The sequence below is a fragment of the Panthera uncia genome, chromosome D2, assembly GCF_023721935.1.
Source record: "Panthera uncia isolate 11264 chromosome D2, Puncia_PCG_1.0, whole genome shotgun sequence".
Taxonomy (NCBI): domain Eukaryota; kingdom Metazoa; phylum Chordata; class Mammalia; order Carnivora; family Felidae; genus Panthera; species Panthera uncia.
In genome coordinates, this window is record NC_064818.1 from 68,494,169 (window position 1) to 68,517,835 (window position 23,667).

Genomic DNA, 23,667 nt, shown 5'->3' on the forward strand with positions numbered 1-23,667 from the left:
TTAGCATCGGAATGCATGGTTACAAAAGAAACGGTGTCGTTTGCGTGGAGTGGGGGCTGGGGGAGCGTGAAGCGAATGTGCCGTTTTGAAACCAAAGGACCGTAAGCGCTTCCTCTCTCCCTGCACGAGACCCTCCCGCGGGCCCGGCTGCCGCCTCTGGACTGTCCGGAGAGAACATGGCGGCCCCCGGCGCCCGGGGCTCCAGCCTCGCGGGCCTGCTCCCGGCTCAGACATCTCTGGAGTACGCCCTGCTCGACGCCGTCACCCAGGAGGAGAAGGACAGCTTGGTCTACCAGTATCTGCAGAAGGTGGACGGCTGGGAGCAGGACTTGTCAGTGCCCGAGTTTCCGGAAGGTGAGGGGCAGGCTTCGGGGTGGGGACCCCTCCCGGAACCTCCCCTTCCTCGGGGACTGCGCCCTCCCCTGCAGCGGGGGGCGAGGCAGGGTAGTACGGCCGCGCGGGGGCGGTTCGCCCGCTGTGCCGCTTCCCCCGGGCCGGAAGCGGCGGCAGAGGGTGGTTTTCTGGAGCGCGGGGACGTGCACTTTCGTCACTGTGTCCCGAGCCCTTGCCCGGGCCTTGTGTTAACTTAGACATTCCACGAATGCTTCGTGGGTCCGGTTGGCGACGACTGAAATGTCCATGCCACCCTGTCGTTGCAGTCTGGTTGCCCAGCGTCGTCATTGCCATCCTCTGTGCATCATCCTGACGCTTAGCACGTCTGTGCCACCCACCGTTGTGAACACTTCAGGGGACTAATTAACCTTCTCTACAACCCGCTGAGGCTTCTTAACAGACTTATTTTATAGTTGAGGAAACTGAGGCACGGGAAGGCTGAGTAACTTCCTTAAGGCTTCACAGCTAATAATAACCGCCAAAGTCAGACTCTACAGACCCCGGGTTGGCAAGTATCTTAGCTGTGCCACACTTCTCCGTTCAAAGTCGTGACATTTGTCATTCTTAAAATCTGAATCAATTATGGCCAGTCAACAGGGTGTGAATCCCAGTTCTTTGAGTGCTTGGAACACCAGGGAACTGATACTCGCAGTAGTGCTATTTGGGAAGCACATCTTGCTATGATAAACGAAACCGTACTTTCCCTTCTTTGGTTGGGACTGGCATTGTTTTGTTGGTGTTGCCGTGTCTCCTGGCATGACACTGAAACCACATGTATAGTTAATCGGTTGGATATGGCAGGGTTCAGTATCTCCTGGGAGGTATATCGGAACCTCGCCTCTGACAACAGAGTCTCACGTGTCTTTCCAAGCCTTTTTCTCCTAACTTCAAAAATGGTTTGTTTGGTTTTTTTCCTGTTGCTAATCCTAGGCTGGATTTGAAATGTTGTGGAATTATTACAAGAGAATTGGGTGCGTGACTGCTTAACCCATCAAAGAAATTAAAGAGATTATATACATATATGCATGTTTATTAAAAAAAAAACTTTGTAAGAAGTTACATAGTACAGTGTTACAAACTAGTCACCAGTGAGGTTTGGGGGCAATGTTTTTATTTTCTAGTCTTGTTTATAGTTACACTGGGTGTATTTTATTACCATGAGATTTGACCTTCGTGATTCATAAATAATATAACAAAATATTCAGGCTTCGTATTTGACGTAATCAGATTTTCTGCTGGAGCTGATTATTGAGCTCAGAGTATTAGGTAAGAGTTTTTCTTTGGTTTCTTTATCAGTGAACTATAATCGAGAAGTCATAAACATAACGCAAACAGTATGCTTTGTTCATTTCTTAAAAGATGTAGGTGTTTATGGGAAACTGTGGTGTAATGGATGGGTTCAGACAGATTTGGGGTTAAGTCCTAGTTATTTCATTTGTTAGCTGCATGACTTTGAGTAAGTTACTTGATTTCTCCAAGCCTTACTTTACTACCTTATAAAATAAACCTAGTATTTACCTTTCAGGTTAATTATGTGGGTCAGAGGTAATATATCTAAAGTTCTTAGTTCATAGGAGATCTCAATAAATGTTGGCAGCTTATTTTAAAATTTGAGAGGGACAGAGACACCACGTGGATAAGGGGCAGAGAGAGAATCCCAAACAGTTCTGCACTGTCCCCACAGAGCCTGATGTGAGGCTCGAACTCACCAACGGTGAGATCATGACCTGAGCGGAAACCAAGAGTTCAAAGCTCAACTGACTGAGCCACCCAGGCGTCCCAAATGTTGGCAGCTTTTAAAAATTATATTCATTGTTACTGTAAAATTTGTTAAGCATGGTAAGAAAATAACAGATATTTAATAATAGTTTCCTTACCCCCCAATCTAAGTCACTCTTGACTATTTACAGAAAATAAATTTAAAAGACAGATTCATAAATATTTTGCCATTAAGATATGAAATATACATTAGTTTGAGGTTTTATGTGATTACTTGATCTGGTATGCAATTAACACTTTATAAAAATGCATAATTAAGAGCTCACTCTCACCTAAAACCTCACTAAGTTGGACTATTAAAGCAGAAATACTGGTTTGATTTCGTTTTTTTGTTTTTTTTGTTGTTTTTTTTTTTTAGAATTTTGTTTAAATTGAGTAACTCTAGTTACTGCTATTAGGCGTTAGCTGTTATTATACACTTCTTCCACCTAACTTTGGCTTTCAATTTCTATAAAATATTTCCAGATACCTGCTCTGAGGTACAATTAACGGTTTTAGTGGCTGCATTTACTTATAAACCACAAACTCGTTATCTTTGTTTTTCTAAATTGGTTAGCTGTGCTTTTAATATTTAACAAAATCTTTTAATTATTAGCAAAATTGTAAGTCCTACTCAAGCAATTATATATTCTGATTTACAAAAGTACAGATTAATGAGCTTCCATTTCTCTTTGGAGGGAGGCAAACCCGTTCTTCATCAGTGTTAATACTATGAAATCTGTGATAGTTTATTTTGCTTAATTTTGCATTTGAAATATTTTGTGGTTAAGGCCTCCTTCAAATCCAGAGCATTTTAGTTCTTAGGAAATTAGACATTTTGTATGTTTATCTTTATATTTTAACACTTTGTTCCTTTTTGAATTTAGTCCTGTCTTGCTGTTCTTAAGATTGAGCTTCTTTCTAAAAAGCTCCTTTGACCCTGATTGTGTACTTAGGTCCTCTTAATATTTGATATTGACTCTTGTTTTTACCTACATGCGTTGATCTTGTTTTCTTTCACACACAGACTATTCTATTTCTGAAAGAATTTAGTAGCTTTTTCTTACTATGTTTGCATATTGCCCCATAATAGCGTCTTTCCCATCTTGCCCCACTGACCTATCCCCTCCTTGAAATAATAATGGTTTATGTTTTAATGGAGAGTTTTAGATAAATTATCTTTGCCTTTTCTTTTTATCATAATTTATTTTGTAAATTTCAGGATTAGAATGGCTGAACACTGAAGAGCCTATTTCTGTCTACAAGGATCTGTGTGGAAAAGTAGTCATCCTTGATTTCTTCACCTACTGCTGCATAAACTGCATTCATCTACTGCCTGATCTTCATGCATTAGAACACACATACTCTGATAAAGGTACCTGCCCTTTAATTGGTTTCTAACAGACTGTCCCGGCGTGGGCACTGGAGTAGTGGCTGACTCATTTGCTTATAGGAGAATGAACATTTGGCACGACTTCAATGATTGCAGAAGTAATTTCTAATCTATGATTTAAGGACTCCATGCACTTTTTCGTGAAGAGTTACGCTTAAAGATAATGGTTTGCCTTCCTCGAGAACCAGACTTAATCTATGTTTCTTCTCTGAGGTTAGGTCATGATTTACTCTTTTATGATCAAGTATTTTAAAAGTTTGTCTTGTATATTTAGACTGAACCGAAATTTGTTCTATGAACAAATGAAACTTGTGTTTCTAATCTTACACTCTTCGCACTAAGATATAAAGATAAAAGTTCTTATTAGAAAATGTGATTAGACTTCCTTTCATTTCAAATGCATACAGTGGAATGCAAAATATTATAGCAGATACCTTTTCTTTGACCCTATTTTATTAAAAAATGACTTATAAAGGTTAATGTTTTCCAAAGCACACTAGGAAATCCTCTGTTATAGTATTATAAATTCTGAAGATGTAAGAGATTATACTTAGTATTTGCTTTAGAACTGAAATTTTTTCAGATCTTTTTCCTCTTGTTTACTTTTTTCTGAAAAAGAGAGCATATGGGGTGAGTGAAACTAATTAAAGGTTCCATTTAATTAGGCTTAAATTAATGGGAGCTTCACACTTGGAGTGATTAAAAAGGAGAGAGGGTCAATGATCTTAGAGTAAAAATCGGAATAGAGTATACATGCACAGAATTGAAAGATATCTTGGTTTTAAAAGGGGGTGATTAAAAAAAAAAAAGGGACTGATAGGTTAAAATCTTCAGTGCAAGTAAAACCTCCGATGCTTACAAATTGTAATATATTGTATCTTGAAATTGCCAGTCACTGAGATTTATCAAGAACTCCAGTATTCCTGGGAACTAATTTATGTTTTCAAAATTTCATCTGTATTGATTTAAGAAATAAGACGGGGCGCCTGGGTGGCGCAGTCGGTTGGGCGTCCGACTTCAGCTAGGTCACGATCTCGCGGTCCGTGAGTTTGAGCCCCGCGTCAGGCTCTGGGCTGATGGCTCGGAGCCTGGAGCCTGTTTCCGATTCTGTGTTTCCCTCTCTCTCTGCCCCTCCCCTGTTCATGCTCTGTCTCTCTCTGTCCCAAAAATAAATTAAAAACGTTGAAAAAAAAAAAAATAAAAAAAAAAAAAAAGAAATAAGAGCGTCTCGTTATCTACTAGTTTTGGGTGCCTGTGTGTCTTGGCCAAACTCCTATAAATAAATATATTTATTGAGCATGTAGTATGTGCAGGGTACTCTGCTAACTGAGGAAATATGCAACAGAGTTGAACAAAAAGCATTATGGAACCTGAGGAAAGGCGTAACTCACTTTGCCTAGAAGCATTGGAAAAGATTTCTCAGGAGGAGACAGGCTGGAACTTGAAAAATGAGCAGGCAGGCGTACAGCTGCAAATGAAAAAGGAGCAGGAGGAAGCAACAGATAGACAAGCAGGGAGACATGGAAAAGTAGGTTTCTTGGGGAGAGGTAAATGATAGTTCAGTGTGGCAAGATTGTAGGGGCTCCTGGGAAAGACAAAAGGAGAGGAAGGTACATTAGGTGCAGACAGTTGTGAAGGGTGTTGTTACTAAGAATGAATAGCTTGGACTTTGTCTTCCAGTCAAGATACTGAGGTGTTTCAGGTTGCTTTTGGTTTGTTGGTTTGTTGCTTTAATAAGAGGATGACAGTAAGATTTGTGTTTTATAAAGGCGCTGCAGATCTGGGTTAAGAATCCCAGTGAACTGTTTCCGTCCTTAAGACCATCCCTAAAAGACTGTATTTGGTAACTTAATTGGTTAATTCCACACCCGAAGCAAATTCAGACTTCTTGGAATGGATCCCTGTAACCTTTTTACCAGTTTACTGGGAGCATCATTTTCATAGCACATCGTGACAAGAAATAAAAACTAGTTTTGCATCCACATATACTTCTGGAAAGTAAAATACTTGAAGTGGTCCCAACAATGTAATTTCAAGGACATGTTCAATAATATGCTACTTTATGAATGCCAGTAACTTAGAAATGTTTTTATATTGCTGAAAAGATATATTCAATTCATCTTCACAAAAGCAGGCATACCCAGAGATTATCACCTGAAAGTTCAATAAGCTGTCACTAAATTAATATGCTTTCTTACAGCGATGTGTCTTGTCTCATTACTATCTGCTCTGTTTCTGAACATGTTTGCAACAATGCTAATAGTTCTTGAAGTGACATTCAGCAGCCTATTTTAAATTCCATGGAATATTCAGTTCATTTTATCAGTAAGCAAGAAATGCTCAGCTAAGTGAGGGAAGTGCTTATTAATTCAAAAACAGCCTGAAAGGAGTCCAAATTAGGACCCAGTTCCTTCTGCTCTAAAACAGCTTTTAAAATGAAGTTTGTAACGGTGACCAGCATCATTTTCCTAATAGCATGAGACATTATAAATGCCAGAGTCTAAAGTAAAAAGATATTTAATAGTAATGTATGGCTCTTATCTTCAAAGATTTAAGAATGTAACTGCCCTAAGCTTGTAATTAATCCATAGTAATTCAGCACATGTTTACATTAAACTGACAGGTACCTTAGGTGGTTTTTGTTTTTGTTTTTTTTCTGTTTCTACTTGAGAGTTTATAAACATGTTTTTGCCTTTTATGCTGGGTACCTTAATGGCATGTTATTATATAATATCCACATGTAGCCCAATGGCTATTGAGGACAAATGCTCTTGTTTTGTAAGAAAACATTTATTAGAGAAACTATTTTCCCTATAGAGAAACTATATTCCCTAATATTTGACATATTTTAAAATGTGACTCCTAGGTGTATGCTAATGTATAATTAAATCAGAATTAACCTAAACGCCAGAGTACCACCAGGTAAATGCTTGCATTCTCACTATGGAGGAGATGCTATTTTTCTGTTTTATACTTTATTAAAAATTAGAAGAATGCAGTTCTAATTTCATAATGAAACTAAACCTTTCTATGAGTCAGTATGTAATTTGATTGTGCATCGGAGTTCCCCAGACCTTCCCTGGGTTCGGTAATTCTTTAGGAGGACTCACTGTTGTAATTTATTAACAGCTCAAGGGTACAGAGTGGAGGCAGCAAAGGAAAAGGTGCCCATGAGAGTCTAAGTCCAGGGGAGACCAAACACAAGACTTCCACTCCTAGTGGACTCCTACAAGACCACTTAATTCCCAGCAAAGAGTTGTTAGAGCACATTTGAGATGTTACCAGGGACTCTTATTAAAGACTCAGCAATCGGGGTTTTTACTGGGGGCTGGCCAAATAGGCAGCTTCTGCCTGGTGGCATGTATGAAGATTCTAGAATCCCAGAAGGAAAGCAAGGGTTCAGCATAAACCATATTATTTGTACCAACAGTTTAGGCATAGTGAGACACTCTTCTCCATCCTGAGAATCTCAGGAACCCTCCTGAAATCCAGGCAAGGGCCAGCCTTATAAGCAGACCTTGGAAGAATACCAGGCAGGCATGCCATGTTAACTCGTGTCTGCACACTATATTTTCGTTTTGCAGCAGTACCTATATTATTCTGTTTCTAAAATAGTTAAAGTAAGGGGCGCCTGGGTGGCTCAGTCGGTTAAGCGTCCGGCTTCGGCTCAGGTCATGATCTCACAGTTCCTGGGTTCGAGCCCCGCCTCGGGCTCTGTGCTGACAGCTCAGAACCTGGAGCCTGTTTCAGATTCTGTGTCTCCCTCTCTCTCTGGCCCTCCCCTGTTCATGCTCTGTCTCGGTCTCAAAAATAAAATAAAAACATTAAAAAAAATAGTTAAAATATGAAAATATTGGTCAGTTTAGGATGTTTCAGGAGAGATGCAGGGTAATGCAGGGTCAGTTTTTGAAATTCTAAAAAAAAAATTTCAAATGCTTTGGCTTTGTGCTTTAGTGTTCAGTGATTTTGATCTTTTCATATCATGGTTGCATCTCTCAGTATGAGACCTAAAATCCTACTTCTCCACACCCTTCTCTCCCCTCAGGGTGTTCTGGCCTCCTGCGTTCCTCAGTGTCCCTGTTTCTCTTGCCTTAAGGCCCTGACACTTAGCATTCATTCTGCTTGGAATAATGTTATCCTTTCTTGCCTAGTAAAGTGTCATGCTTGTCTTTTAGATCTCAAAACGTCTCCATCTACAATTTTGTAACCTGTAAAACTCAACCGTTTTCAATCTTCCATTTAAGTAGGTTATTACAATGTTTATGATTAAACTATACACTCTACTATATAATGTATAAAATACAATGTTGTACATATTACTGTATATAATTATAATCTAGTACAATTCTGTATATCTATATCTCTGAAAAATAAGACCTTTGAAGATTTCAAAGTGAGTTTTTGAAGTTATTTTATCACTGATATCTTAGAAGCAGTTATTCTTTTTATACAGCTTGTCTTTCCCTCCCTTCCTCCCTCTCTTCTCTCCTCCCTCCTTCTCCGTCTCTTCCTTTCCTTCTATAATTTATTTTAAATGGAGTGTTTTGATCCCTGTGCTGGCAAAATATTCATGTAGTGAAGAATCTTTGACATTCTATTTTTATTGTGTACAATTAACATAAAAAGCAAAATATCTTAAGAAAAATCTCCATACTTTAAGGTTATTGACACTGAAAAAAATGGGAGGCATTGTTATTTGGAATTGTCTTTGTAGATTAATATAGATATTCTATTTAGACAATATAATATGGTTTATATATTGTGTGTATATATATATATATATATATATATATATATATAAATTTCTTCAGTATTTATGCCCTGTCTATTCATCATTTTATTTTCTACTAAGTACTGTGCTAGTGAATAATAAAACATGCATGGTCCCTAAATAATTAATAGGAATTACAGTCTAACAAGGGCAAGACTTATAATCAGATACTCACAAATATTTTTATAATTTCTGATTAGTACTAAGAAGAAAAATTACAGGTGCTATGAAAACAAATAATGGAGTTTAATCTGGAGGAATTAAAGAAAGCTTTCTTAAGAGTGAAAATTAAGCCTGAGATGTAAAAGGAAAGTATGGCTTTACTAGGTGAGAAAGGGTGAAGAACATTCCAGGCCAAAGGAGGATTGTGTGTTAAGGCATTAAAGCAAGAGGAATAATGATATTCTGGAGGAATTGAAGGAAGGCCAGGTTGCTCTAACACCCTGAGGGGAGGGGAAGAAAGGGGTGGAGAACGTGCTGGGGAGATGAGATTTAGTTTTCACACAAAGAACAATGGCAGATTTTCTGGAAGAGGGTGACAGGATGAGATTGGTGATTGTTTCAAGATCTGTCCCACTCTTGGGGCGCCTGGGGGGCTCAGTCGGTTAAGCTTCTGACTTCAGCTCGGGTCATAGGATCTCAGTTTTTGGGTTCGAGCCCCATGTCAGGCTCTGTGCTGACAGCTCAGAGCCTGGAGCCTGCTTTGGATTCTGTCTCCCTCTCTCTGCCCCTTCCCCACTCGTGCTCTGTCTCTGTCTCTGCCTCTCTCTCTCTCTCTCTCTCTCTCTCTCAAAAATAAACAAACATTAAAAAAAAAAAAAAAAGTCCCATTCCTGGGTAGGTAACTAATTAGTGGACAAGACTAGATGTGAGAGATCTGTGACAAGGCTGTTGTGCTTCCTATGAGACATGATAATAGCTTGAAACTAGTTATAGAGGGATAAGATTAATAAGATTTGGTCATGGATTGAATATGGGTGATGAGAGAGGGCTCTTTGGTATAACAGAGATATCCTAGGTAGGTTTTTGGCTTGTATAATTGGACAGATGACGGTGCCGTTTGGTGAAAGGAAACGCTGTATAGGTTTGGAGGGGAAAGTCATGAGTTTGGTGTAAATTATCCCTGAGACTTGCACTTCATTATCCATATGCCTTCCATCACTCCTAGGGCTGACAACCTAGATCCTTTAAATCCTTTGCTCCCCTTCGTTCCCTGTCCTAGTCACTTCTTCAGTCTCCTCCATCTTTCATATACTCTGTCTTCCATGTGTTTTGTCGCCATGGAATCTCCTTCATTGCTCTCTTCACTTAGTTAACACCTTCTAAAGGCAAACATCTCCCATTATCCTTCACTTCTTCGAACAAGTGTTGGCTATGTTGATCAGAGGGAATAGATGGACGTATGTATATTTTGGTACATAGTATGTATGTATGTATATCACACATGTAAAATATAGAGAGACATGACTTGGATTCTTAATTCATTGGGCTGTAAGTCATTATTTAGATATTCATATTGTCCCTGTTGGATGAATGGGATCCTCTTCAAGCTGTCACCTGTGTCCTTTTGATCCATGCTTCTCATTCTCCGAACACTTCCTTGTCACAACAAAATATTTAAAGATTCCTCTTATACTTTCCCAGCCCCTTCCCTGAATCAGCCATTTCTCCAAAGAGCTCTGATTCTGTTTAGTATTGAATATTGGGAATGGGTTTGAGAAACCGAGATCTGGGTACATGCTGCACTCATTGCTACTGGGGTGTCTTTGCTTCTAGTCCCTCCCAACTAGTTAAAAATTGCTTAGACTAATCCTCCCCACTCCCCATGAGGTTATGTTGTTCGTTTGAAGTACAGCTAGATTCATTTGTTTCTCTTTGTATTTTTAGTTGGTTATATTTGTTTTTGAGTATGTAAAATCTTAGCATGGTCCTGAAAGTCAGAACTATACAGAAAGTATAGTTCCATCTACTCATCTCTCTACCTGTTTCTTTTCTTTTCTTTTTTTAAACATTTATTTATTATTGAGAGACAGAGACAGACAGAGCATGAGCATCGGAGGGGCAGAGAGAGAGGGAGACACATAATCTGAAGCAGGCTCCAGGCTCTGAGCTGTCAGCACAGAGCCCGAAGCAGGGCTCGAACTCACAAACCGCGAGATCATGACCTGAGCCTAAGTCGGACACTTAACCGACTGAGCCAGCCACGCACCCCTCTACCTGTTTCTAGTTTCCCATTCTTTCCTCCAACATGATTTCTATTTTTTTATTTCTCTTTAAAAAAAAAAAATACTGGGGCACCTGTGGTTAAGACTGTTAAGCATCTGACTTCGGCTCAGATCATGATCTCACTGCTTTTGAGTCCAAGCCCCGTGTTGGGCTTCTGGGCTGAGAGCTCAGAGCCTGGAGTCTGCTTCGGATTCTGTGTCTCCCTTTTTCTCTGCCCCTCCCCTGCTCCTGCTCTGTTTCCCTCTCTCAAAAAGAAATTAACATTAAGAAACAATTTTAAAAAATACTAACAGTGACCTACTGTAGATGTTTTTGAGTGTTTTGCTTTTTTAATGTAACAATTTATCCTGGAGGCCACTTCATATAGAGAATTTCCTGATTATTTTTATAGAACTCCATTTTGTGTGTGTGTGTGTGTGTGTGTGTGTGTGTGTGTGTGTGTGTGTGTATGTCGATACACCAGAATTTATTCACTCACTGTCCTGTCCTATGTATTGGCCCTTAGGTTGTTTCCAATATTTAGCAGTTACAGTGAATAACCTCATGATATGTTTTTGTATTGCTGGTGGCATATCTTGGGGGTAGATTCCTAGTGGTGGGATTTCTGGGTCAAAGTTAAATGCGTATAATATAGTTTTGTTGAGTATTGCCACATTGTGAGCCAGGAGGGTTGTACTAGTTTGTGTTCCTAGACTGTGAGGGTGCCTCTTTTCCCACTGCTGCTCCAGTAAAATGTATTGACGTGTTTTTTGTTGTTTTTTTTTTAAATATAATTTATTGTCAAGTTGGCTAACATACCGTGTATACAGTGTGCTCTTGGCTTTGGGAGTAGATTCCCATGATTCATCGCTTACCTACAACACCCAGCACTCATCCCAACAAGTGCCCTCCTCAGTGCCCATGACCTCTTTTCTTTGCCCCCTGGCCCCCTACCCCCATCAACCCTCAGTTTGTTCTCGGTATTTAAGAGTCTCTTATGGTTTGCCTCCCTCTCTGTTTGAAACTATTTTTCCCCTTCCCTTCCCCCATGGTCTTCTGTTAAGTTTTTCAACTTCCACATATGAGGGAAAACTTGGTATCTTTTTCTGACTGACATTTCATATCACTTATTTCATATCACTTATCATAATACCCTTCAGTTCCATCCATGTTGTTGCAAATAGCAAGATTTTATTCTCATTGCCGAGTAGTATTCCCTTGTATATATAAACCACATCTTTATTCATCAGTTGATGGACAGCTGGGTTCTTTCCATAATTTGGCTATTGTTAATAGTGCTGCTGTAAATACTGGGGTACATGTGCCCCTATGCATCAGCACTCCTGTATACTTTGGATAAATTCCTAGTAATGCTATTGCTGGGTTGTAGGGTAGTTCTATTTTTAACTTTTTGAGGAACCTCCACACTGTTTTCCAGAGCGTCTGCACCAGTTTGCATTCCCACCAACAATGCAAGAGGGGTCCCGTTTCTCCACGTCCTCTCCGGCATCTGTAGTCTCCTGATTTGTTCATTTTACCCACTCTGACTGGCGTGAGGTGGTATCTCAGTGTGGCTTTCATTCGTATTTCCCTGATGATAAACAATGTTGAGCATCTTTTCATATGTTGGCCATCTGGTGTCTTCTTTGAAAAAGTGTCTATTCATGTCTTCTGCCCATTTTTTCAGTGGATTATTTATTTTGCTGGTGTTGAGTTGGTAAGTTTTTTATAGATTTTGGATACTAACCATTTATCTGATAGGTCATTAGCAAATATCTTCTCCCATTCCATCAGTTGCCTTTTAGGTTTGTTGATTGTTTCCTTTGCTTTGCAGAAGCTTTTTATCTTGATGAGGTCTCAATAGTTGATTTTTTGCTTTTATTTCCCTTGCCTACGGAGATGTGTCAACTAAGAAGTCGCTGCGGCCAAGGTCAAAGAGGTTGTTGCCTGTTTTCCCCCTAGGGTTTTGATGGTTTCCTGTTTCACATTTAGTTCTTTCATCCATTTTGAGTTTATTTTTGTGTATGGTTGACACACTTTTTTAATTTGTACTGATCTAATAGGTTAAAAAAAAAATGGTATCTTTGTGTGGTTTTATTTATTTTTTAAGTAAACTCTACACCCAACATGGGACTCAAACTTATGATCCTAAGATCAAGAGTTGCATACTGTACTGAGCCAGCCAGGTACCCCTTGATGTAGTTTTAAATTACAGTTTAGAATGTGTTTGAAAATCTTTTCTTGTCTTTGTGGCTATTTATTGTAAGTGGGGTTTTGTCTACCATTCTATACTCCCAACTGGCTATTGTGTAGGTATATAAAAGCTGTTGATTTTTATGTTAATTTTGTATTCTTTTTTGTTGTTGTTAATTTTGTTCTGCTTCCTAAATCTTTTCCTATTTTGTTTAGTTTTGTAATTGATTCTCTGAGGTTCCCCTAACATGCTATGTTATTTGCAAAGAAATTTTCCAAATCTTATGTCTATAATCGATTTGTCTAATTTTGTTGGCTAATAGCCCCCCCCCCCCCCATTCATTATTTAATAGTAGTAGACAGTGGGCATCTTTGCCTTGTTCTTTATCTTATTTGGAAATACTTACTATTTTTCTCCATTAAGTAACAGGCTGTTTTTAGGGTTTAGTTATATTTTATTTAACCAATTAACAAATTATTGAGGAACAAATTCAAGTAAATTATATCTCAATATACCTGATGTTGAAAACCGAAATCTCTCTCTCCCATTTCTGGTTTTGGAGGAGAATGGAGGCCACCTAATTTTGAATCTCCCCACTTATCTTTTCCTCTCCCTCAAACATAAAAACAAGGAGAATAAACAAAACCACACTTGATCGTGCCTTCAGCAATACTAGAAGACCGAGCATATCATGCTTTCAAACTACCTGTAAGTTGAGCAATAAACTGAATTCCATTAAAGGTCCTCTTGCTGCAAGCCTGCAGGTGCTAGAACAGGGATGGGGGGAATTTGAAAAGACTCCATGGGGAAAAAAAGACTCAATGAAAAAAAGGAGAGTGGTTTAGAGGTCTTGGGCTAAGCACAGAGTAACCCCCTTACCAGTAGAAAGAGAAACTCCACCACTAAGTGCAAAATACTGAACACATGTTTGGATCATAGCACCAGCTCTTGAAAGAGTTTGGGCCTAAGAACAGAAGGCTCAGAGCAGCATTGCCTCTTGGAGGGAATCAGACCTAGAGATGGGGTTTCCCCTTGAAGATCCTCTACTTAAACAAACAAACAAAATAACCCAAAAAACAAAACCAAAATGTTGAGGATCTTGCAGGGGGAAAAAAAAAAAGAGAGAAAATACACATCAACCCCTTCTTGCAACAATGCTATCCAAAAATGAAACTGCACAGAGAAAGGGAACTGTCAGAAAAGTGTACTCTCAATCTAGGAGCCCTGTCCACAAAATGGGTGGGAATATTAAAAAGATCACATCCATATAAAATTGTAAAAAGCTGAAAATGTTAAGTTAGAGTTGAACATTCCTAATGATCACAAAAAAACTGTAACACAATCCTCCATATTGAATTACACATCCTCAACAGCGTTTAAGAATAATTTTAAAAGATCTTGAACCAGAAATTCACAAACGAAGGGGTGCCTGGGTGGCTCAGTAGGTTAAGCCTCCGACTTCAGCTCAAGTCATGATCTCGTGGTTTGTGGGTTCGAGCCCTGTGTTGGGCTCTGTGCTGACAGCTCAAAGCCTGGAGCCTGCTTCGGATTCTGTGTCTCCCTCTTTCTCTGCCCCTCCTCTGCTCGCAACCTGTCTCTCAAAAATAAAAAATGTTTTTAAAAATTCAGAAACTAAGAATGGGGATGCACCCCCCCCCCCAATGCAAGAGGTAAGGAGTGTTGATCGAACTCAGAAAAGAAATAGAAAGAAAAAGTCCAAGTTATTTTAGAAACGAAGACTAAATTACAAGGTGCCTAAGGGGCAGTAAATTCAAATAAAAATGTAATAAGGGGCGTTTAAATAAGGGGAGAAGAACAAACCTAGAGAATGAAAATAAGATAAAGAAGTAAAAATAGAGGAAATGATTGAAATGAAAGACAAGCAGAAGAGATCCAACATAAGGCTACTTGGAGACTGAAGAAAAATCGATCAAAACAACTGACCAAAACTAATACGTAAAATTAGAATCCAAGAAAATGCTCTGGCAATAAAAGAAACCTTGAATCTACATGTTGAAAGGTACTATCAGATACCAGAGAAAATTGACACAGAACAGCTCAAGAAGTATCTTACTTTAAACTATTACATTTTAAAGACGTTTAAAAAATATCTTCAGGGCCTCCAGGAAAAAGTGACTTTCAAAAACATGGAAATTAGGACAGACTTTATATGAATAACACACAAAGCAAGGCAACAGTACATTTTCTTTTTTTTTTCTTTTAAAAAAAATTTTTTTTTTGAGAGAGTGTGTGAATAGGAGAGAGGCAGATAGGGAGACACACAATCTGTAGTAGGCTCCAGGCTCCGAGCTGTCAGCACAGAGCCCAGCGTGGGCTCGGACTCATGGACCGCGAAATCATGACCTGAGCCGAAGTTGCAAACTTAACCAACTGAGCCATCCAAGTGCCCCCCCGAATTTTTTTTTTTTTTAGTTGAGCCCATTCATATTTACTTATCATTGTGCATAATCATTATATGTATTAGGTTTTCTTTGTTTTTCTTAACATGGTATATTTTCTTTGCTATTTTACTAATTGCTTTAGTTAGAAAAAGTTGTTTCATTGGTTATCTTTGTACTTACAACTTTATTTTTTTTCATGTTTTTATTTTTGAGAGAGACAGAGCAAGTATGGGGGTGGGGCGCAGAGAGAGGGGACAGAGGATCCGGAGCAGGCTCTTTGTTGACCGCAGAGAGCCCAATGCGGGGCTTTAACTCCCGAACCTTGAGATCATGACCTGAGCCGAAGTTGGGCACTCAACCGACCCGACTCAGCCGCCCGGGTGTCCTTGTATTTACAACTTTAAATAAATAATAGCAAACATTCATTGAGCTTTTATAATGTATAAAAGGTACTGTGCTAAATGCCTTAATTGGATTAAGTAATTCAGCAAGTGGTAAAGCCAGAATTTGATTATAGGGAGCCTGACTCCAGAGCTCATGCTATTTTTTTTTTTTTCAGAACTTTATTGTGGCATAATTGACACATAGTAAACTGCACATATTTTAAGTGTATAATTTTTCCCACTCTTCCCTACCCCCCCTTCTTCCCAGTCTCTAACCACCGATCATTGGGTTGGTTTTGTGTATCTTCTTTTAAAATGTTTGTGAGGTTATTTTTTAATCTTTGGTTTTCAGAGATTATGTCTTAACATGATTTTCTTTTAATTTATCCTATTTAGAGTGAATTTCTTGAATTCTGTACATTTATTTTATTTTTTTAATTTAAATTTTATTTAGTTAACATACAGTGCAAAAACTTTTGGGAGTAGAATTCAGTGGTTCATCACTTGTATTTAACAACTAGTGCCCTCCTTAATACCCATCCCCCATCTAGCCCATCTCCCACTCACTTCCCTCCAACAACCCTCAGTTTGTTCTCTATCATTAAGAGTCTCTTGTGGTTTGTTCCCCTCTTTTCTTTTTTTCTACCCTTCCCGTATGTTCATCTGTTTTGTTTCCACATATGAGTGAAATCATACGGTATTTCTTTCTCTGATTGACTTATTTCACTTAATACATTCTAGCTCCATCCACATTGTTATAAATGGCAAGATTTTATTCTTTTTGATGGCTGAGTAATATTCCATTGTATATAAATACCACATCTTCTTTATTCATCAGTTGAGGGGCATTTGGACTCCCTCCATAGTTTGGCTATTGTTGATAATGCTTCTGTGAACATTGGGGTGCATGTACTCTTTCGAATCTGTATTTATGTATCCTTTGGGTAGATACCTAATAGTGCAATTGCTGGATGGTAGGGTAGTTCTATTTTTAGTTTTTTGAGGAACCTCTACATTGTTCTCCAGAGTGACTGCACCAGTTTGCATTCCAACCAACAGTGCAAGAGGGCTCCCCTTTCTCCATCCACATCCTTGCCAGTACCTGTTGTTTCTTGTGTTGTTAATTTTAGCCATTTGGGCAGTGGTGAGGTGGTGTCTCATTGTGGTTTTGATTCGTATTTCTCTGATGACGAGTGATGTTGAGCATCTTTTCGTATGTCTGTTAGCCATCTGGATGTCTTCTTTGGAAAAGTGTCTATTCATGACTTTTGCCCATTTCTTAACTCAGTTGTTTGTTTTTGGGATTTGATAAGTTCTCTATAGATTTTGGATACTAACCATTTATCGGATGTGTTGTTTGTAAATATCTTCTCCCATTCTTTAGGCTGCCTTTTAATTTTGTTGATTGTTTACTTCACTGTGCAGAAGCTTTTGATGAAGTCATAATAGTTCACGTTTGTTTTTCTTTCCCTTGCCTTTAGTGACCTGTCTAGTAAGAAGTTGCCCTGGCTGAGGTCAGAGAGGTTTCTGCCTGTGTTCTCTAAGATTTTGATGGTTTCCTATCTGACATTTCGGTCTTTCATCCATTTTGAATTTATTTTTGGGTATGGTGTAAGAAAGTGGTCCTGTTTCATTTTTCTACATGTCGCTGTCCAGTTTTCTCAACACCATTTGTTGAAGAGACTCTTTTTTTCCTTTGGGTATTCTTTCCTGCTTTGTCAAAGAGTAGTTGGCCATATAGCTGTGAGTCCATTTCTGGGTTTTCTGTAAATTTATATCTTCAGATGAATTTTGGAAGTTTTGGCATTTTTCAAATATTTTTTCTGCCCCAATCTTTTTGTCTTCTCCTCCTGTGATTCCAAGTCCACATACGTTAGATCATTTAAAACTGTTTCACAGGTCCCTGAGGTTCTGTTCATTTTTGTTCTTCAGTCTTCTTTCTTTGTGCTCCTTAGATTGGATAATTTCCCGTTGAGCTATTTTTAGGTTTACTGACTCTTTTCTCTGTCATCTCTTTTTTGCCATTGAGCTCATCCAGTGAATTTATTTTAAATATGGTATTTTTGAGTTCTGAAATTTTCATTTAGTTCTTTTTTCTATTTTTATTTCCTATTTTTTCATTCATGTCAAGTGTGTTTTTCTTTTTTCTTTTTTTTTTAGAGATAGCAAGTGAGAATGGAGGAGACTGGCAGAGGGGGGAAAGAGAGACTATCTTAAGCAGACTCCACACTCAGCTCAGAGCCCAACTTGGAACTCAGTCTTACAACCCTGGGGATCATGACCTGAGCTGAGATCAAGAGTTGGACGCCCAACCAACAGAGCCACCCACGTGCCCCTCAAGTGTGCTTTTCTTTCCCTCAAGGAGCATAGTTAGAGTTCCTTTATGGTGTTTTGTCTACTAATTCAAACTTCTGCTTCATTTTGGAGCTGGTATCTGTCAGTTGTTTTTGTAGGCATTCAACTTTGTTGGTGCAAACTCAAAGTTCCGTCTCTTCTTCCATCGGCTCTGTGTCTTCTTTCATCAGCCCAGCAATCCACTTCTCGGTTCTTTAAGCCTTTGCTGTACTGTTGTAGGGCTGCTTCACATGTGTATAGTTGAGGAGTCAGGCCGAGACTTGTGAGTGTTCATTCTCAGAAATGGGGAGTCACCTTCTCCAGCTCTCTTCCCCTTGGGGTTTCCCCCACCCTCTCCAGTTTCCCTGGCTCCTTGGGCCAGAAAGGGGTTTCCATGGTCTTAGCCACCTGCGTTGCTCCCAAACCGGGGTTCACCTTCAATGCCAAGCCATGAAGGGGAAAATAAAACTGGAAACTCCCCTTAATGGTTTGGTTTTCCAAGTTTTGAAATGCCCCCACCCCCCAACAATCTGCCTGCTTTTGTTTACTTTTTTCTGTCCTCAAGCGGGGATGAGGGTATGTGTACCTGTGTGATGTCTGTGTTTTTGTTGGGATTTAATAGTTGCAAATGGAAGGATGATCTGTTAGGAAATTACACCTGCCAGTTTGTGTGGGTTTATTTCTTCTTCATGCTGATGTGCATAGGTTTTGAGGAGTGTGTTGGGAGATTGTATTACCTCTGTAGTCAGTGTTGAGTTTTTTCTCTGAATCCAGCTGAACACTTTTTCCTTTTTTTTTTTTTTTCTGCTATCTTCAATTAAGGCTTGTTCTAGGAACCACATAATGGGAATTTTAAATAAATCAAAGACCTTAATATTATAGAAACATCTTGCTTATAGTTGTTCTGTTAATTTGTAATGTGGGTAGGCCAGAAAAATCTAAGAGGATAATGTGACAATAAATATTAACAAAAAGCAGTCATAGTCACTATGAATTTCAAAGGGGCTTATAATAGTTGGAGAAAAAATAACAGTATTTCAGTATCTTCATAAGAAATTAATGTGTTTTTTAAAACTTTGTCTAGATAAAGGACACAAAGAGGTGTAATCCTGAAATAGCCATGTGATTTTGATCATATTCATTTTTATGTAGTTATCAAGATTGTCATGATATTTGAGTGTTAATTTTTTTATACATGTGTTTAAATGCAGTTGAAGAAGACACTTTTAGTTCTGCCTTTTTTTTTCATCTCTGGACTGTTTATTAATGACCCATAATCTAATGTGCAGATGGTGACTTTCAGACTTGATTACTTCATAATGTTTAACTTACATTTTTTCCCATTTAGACGGTCTTCTGATTGTTGGTGTTCACTCGGCTAAGTTCCCAAATGAAAAAGTCCTGGATAACATTAAGAGCGCCGTTCTTCGATACAACATCACTCACCCTGTGGTTAATGATGCAGATGCCAGCCTTTGGCAAGAACTAGAAGTCTCCTGCTGGCCAACTTTGGTCATACTTGGACCTCGTGGAAATATGTTATTTTCTTTAATTGGAGAGGGACACAAAGATAAATTATTTTTATATACTTCAATAGCTTTAAAGTATTATAAAGACAGGGGACAGATCAGAAATAATAAAATTGAAATAAAACTCTATAAAGATTCTTTGCCACCTTCACCATTGCTGTTTCCTGGCAAAGTAACGGTAGACCATGTTTCTAATAGATTGGTAATAGCAGACACTGGACATCATAGAATTTTGGTCGTCCTGAAGAATGGGCAAATTCAGTACAGCATTGGAGGTAAAGTTTGCTTCTAATTATGATATGTAGTATATTTTATAGTAAAAAAAAAAAAAAAAAACAGCTCAAGGAAATGTATTGAAATATATCTCCCTGGTTTTAGATCTAAAATGGGCCCAGTACATCTACATAGTTAATAAAATCTGTTAAGTACATTCTTATCATATTTATCCAGACTAAATTGACATCTAATAATGTAATAGTCAAAGAGAAAAATAATTCATCTCTTTGCAATTCTGCTTTAGTAGCATATACAGCATTAGTCCATAAAGTAGGGGTTCCTGCATTCCTAATGCAAATAAACTAGTCTTACTCTAAGCCCTGGTGCTATTCTTAGTATGCTTAGATATTGTTCCCTTAGCTCCTTAAGTTTTCACATTTCTTCTTTTTCATTTTTGTTAGAGTTCTTTATTTTGTGTTTCTTTTGTTTGGGCAACTTGATGTTTGGGTTTAAGACAGGCACTTAAGAGAACTGTTGCTCAAAAATTATTAGTTATAGTAGGTGTAATTTAAATGGTTAAAAAGTTTTTAATTCTATAATAATTTTCAAAATAGCGTAAATGAATATTCTGCTTTGTTAACCGGAGAAACCAGCAGCAAGCTACCGTTCCCAAACATGTTTTTAGGAATAATGTTATCTTGTGATAAATTAATAATTATTCTACAATAGTTCTTCAAAAGAATTCTGTGGCCAGATACACTTAGGAAATACTGGTTAGTTGTGGTTTAACAGATTTTTTTTAACTTTATTTATTTTGACAGAAAAATATTTATTTATTTATTTATTTTGGGAGGGGGGTTGGGGGGGGAGAGAGAGAGGAAGAGAGAAAGAGAGAAAGAGAATAAGAGAATGAGAATTCCAAGCAGACTCTGTGCTGTCAGTGGAGAGCCTGATGCAGGGCTTGAACTCACAAACCACAAGATCATGATCTCAGCCAAAGTCGGAGGCTCAACTGACTGAGCCACCCAGGCACCCCTAAACTTCTTATTTTTTTTAAATGTTTATTTTAGAAAGAGGGCATGTGTGAGCAGGTGAGGGTTAGAGAGAGAGGGAGACAGAGGATCCAAAGAGACTCTGAGCTATAAGCTCCAAGCCCTACACGGAGCTCAAACCCACAAACCGTGAGATCATGACCTGGGCCAAAATTGGACACTTAACCGACTGAGCCACCCAGGCGCCTAATAAATAAATAAACTTAAAAAAATAATAAAAAATAGAAATATTCCCTTCTGATATATGCTACTAATGTGCACTAGTGACCATTGTTCAGTAAGCCCTGTCATTAGCAAAACTTACTCCTAAGAAAAATAGATCTTGGGAAACACTAGACTTTAGGTAAAAGTATCGTGCTATTTATATTAAAATCCCAGCTCTAAATACTGTTTTTCTTTCTTCATTGAGGTTTGATTTACATATGTTATGAAAAATGATTACCACGAGGGGCACCTGGGTGGCTCAGTCGGTAAGCGTCTGACTTCAGCTCGGGTCATGATCTCACGGTTCGTGAGTTCAAGCCCCGCATTGGGCTCTATGCTGACAGCTCAGAGCCTGGAGCCTGCTTCAGATTCTGTGTCTCCCTCTCTCTCTGCTCCTCCCCCACTCACACTCTGTCTCTCTCTCAAAAATAAATAAACATAAAAAAAATTTTTTTTAAATGATTACCACAATAGGTCTAGTTTATATCCATCTTCCCAATATAGGTGCAAGAAAAAGAAAGGAAACAAAGAAAAACAAATGGGGGTGGGGGGTTAATTTGAGATAACTTTTTAAGAGGAAAAAATTTGTCCTGTGGCTATCTTGTCTTTTAGGACCCAACCCTGGAAGAAAAGATGGAGTATTTTCAGAGTCAACTTTTAATTCACCACAGGGGGTAGCCATAAGGAATAATATCATATATGTGGCAGATACGGAAAACCACCTTATAAGAAAGGTAAGTTTCAATTTTAAATACAGTTTTAATACTTCTAATTAGAAAAACTGGTATTTACTTGCTACATTAAATATTTGAAATTAGAGGATAATGCTTAAACACCTCAAGTCCTCTTTATGCAGCTTTTTTCAGAGGTACTTGCTTTAGTTTTTTTCTTGGGGGTCTTGTTTTTCTGTGTCTTAGCCTGTAGCTGTCACGGATTAACCTGCCGATCAAGTCCTTTTGTTGTTGTTGTTTATCCTTTCTTTTCAAAGTAGCTAATCACCTAAAAGCTCCTCATTTTGAAGTATTTTCCTAACCACTGTTGACAGAGCAGTGCTTTCTCCTTTTTTCAGTTAAATTTTCTCAAACCTAGAAGAAAAATCATACCACTCCCACCTCCCTTCACCTTTTATGCTTTGCCCAGAAATACATGTAAGTCAATCTTAAAATTTGTTTTATTTCATTATAAAAGTTATATATGGTCTTGCTTTTTAAAAATGAATACACTTAAAAATGTATTTAAAAAATACATAAAAAGGCTCATACCATCTATTTTAGCTTCCCCATTGTTAAAATTTTTGTCTTTTCAGTGATTTTTTTCTGTCCTATACAAATAAATTTGTATTTAAAAGACTGCCTCTAGGGATGCCTGGGTGGTTCAGTCGCTTGAGTGTCCCAACTCTTGATTTCTGTTCAGGGCATGATCCCAATGTCGTGAGATCGAGCCTCATGTTGGGCTGGCTGAGTGCTGAGCAAGGAGACTGCTTAAGATTCTCCCCCACCCCTCTCCCTGCCATCTCGCTCCCTGCCCCTCCCCCACCATGTTCCTTCTCTAAAATAAAAATTAAGAAAATAAAAATAAATGTCTCTAGAGAATCCTTTTTTAAACAAATGAGGCATATTGTATGTAAATAATGTTCTGTGGTTTCTTAAATTATTATTTTAGAGAGCATGAGTCGGGGAGAGGGGGAGAGGCAGGAGGAGAGAGGGAATTTTAAGCAGTCTCCATGCTCAACATGCAGCCCAACGCAGGGCTTGATCCCACAACCCTGAGATCATGACCCGAACTGAAATCAAGAGTCTGACACTCAACCGACTGAGCCACCCAGGCGCCCCTCTTCTGCAGTTTCCTTAAATTTGTTTTCCGTATTAGTCATATGAATGATATGACTGCATAGTATCCCATTGTACAAGTGCCTAGTTATTTTAAACATTTCATATGAGTGAATATTTTGGCTATAATCCATTGGTCTTTAAGTTGCTGTCTATTTAGAAAATAAGTAACTAAGTTCATCTCGCCCATCCTGTGTAAACACATTGTTTCAGATACTTCCTTGCTTTTCTCACTTTTTCTCCCTTTTGATATTTGTGCCCATTTGACAATATTATCACTTCATATAATAGGAAAACAACATGGATAGAACCTGTAATACCATTACAAGGTAAATTTCCATGAAAGCATGAAAGTTTTTACTCCTGAAATTTTAAGCACCTAGAACAAGGTCTGGCCCATAGTAGGTGTTCAATAGATAGTTGTTGAATGCATTTTTGAGCAAATAACATATTTAATGAAGCATTTTCTAATGTATCTTCCTCTTAATATGAAAACATATGAGGCAAGGATTTTGTGGATTTGCAAATTAAAGCAGATTTATTCTTTGAAAGTCTTGCAGACTTTGTTCTTAGAGACTTTAATATGTTAATATATTGTGAATACGTTAGTAGGGGGATATCTGTGAATTGGTTCTAAATTTATTTGACCAAGAAGCCTATTTTAGGCAGACCTTTTCGTAGGACTCATGATTTCATGGTATGTCCTGATTTCCCACTTTAGGAAAAAGTGGTTTTCTGTTGTTACTAAGTCCGTAAAGGTCAATGTTTCTTTATCATTGTCTTTTCAGGGTTGTATGTTTGTATAACTCCGTAGTGTCCCGGATAGCTAACAAGGTGTTGAAGTAGTAAGATACTTAGCCCACAGCATTCAGGGTGTACTTGTCTTTTTTAAATTCTGTTCTATCTCTTGCCTTAGAACTTAATGAGTTTGGGAGTATTCACTGCATTTCAAATATTTTTTAAGTAGCATAATCACAATAAATTTAGGTTACATAAAGTTATTT

General features: G+C 38.3%; 1 protein-coding gene across 1 annotated transcript in view; it reads left to right on the forward strand.

Annotated features, from left to right (window-relative positions):
• The first annotated feature begins 4 nt into the window (after positions 1-4).
• The window catches only part of NHLRC2 (NHL repeat containing 2), a 52,421-nt gene continuing 28,758 nt past the window's right edge, over positions 5-23,667 (forward strand). The window contains exons 1-4 of the mRNA XM_049645810.1: positions 5-354; positions 3,374-3,526; positions 19,182-19,637; positions 21,447-21,568. Coding sequence (XP_049501767.1) covers positions 177-354; positions 3,374-3,526; positions 19,182-19,637; positions 21,447-21,568 — 909 coding nt within the window. The 5' untranslated portion in view covers positions 5-176. The remainder of the gene's footprint in view (positions 355-3,373; positions 3,527-19,181; positions 19,638-21,446; positions 21,569-23,667) is intronic.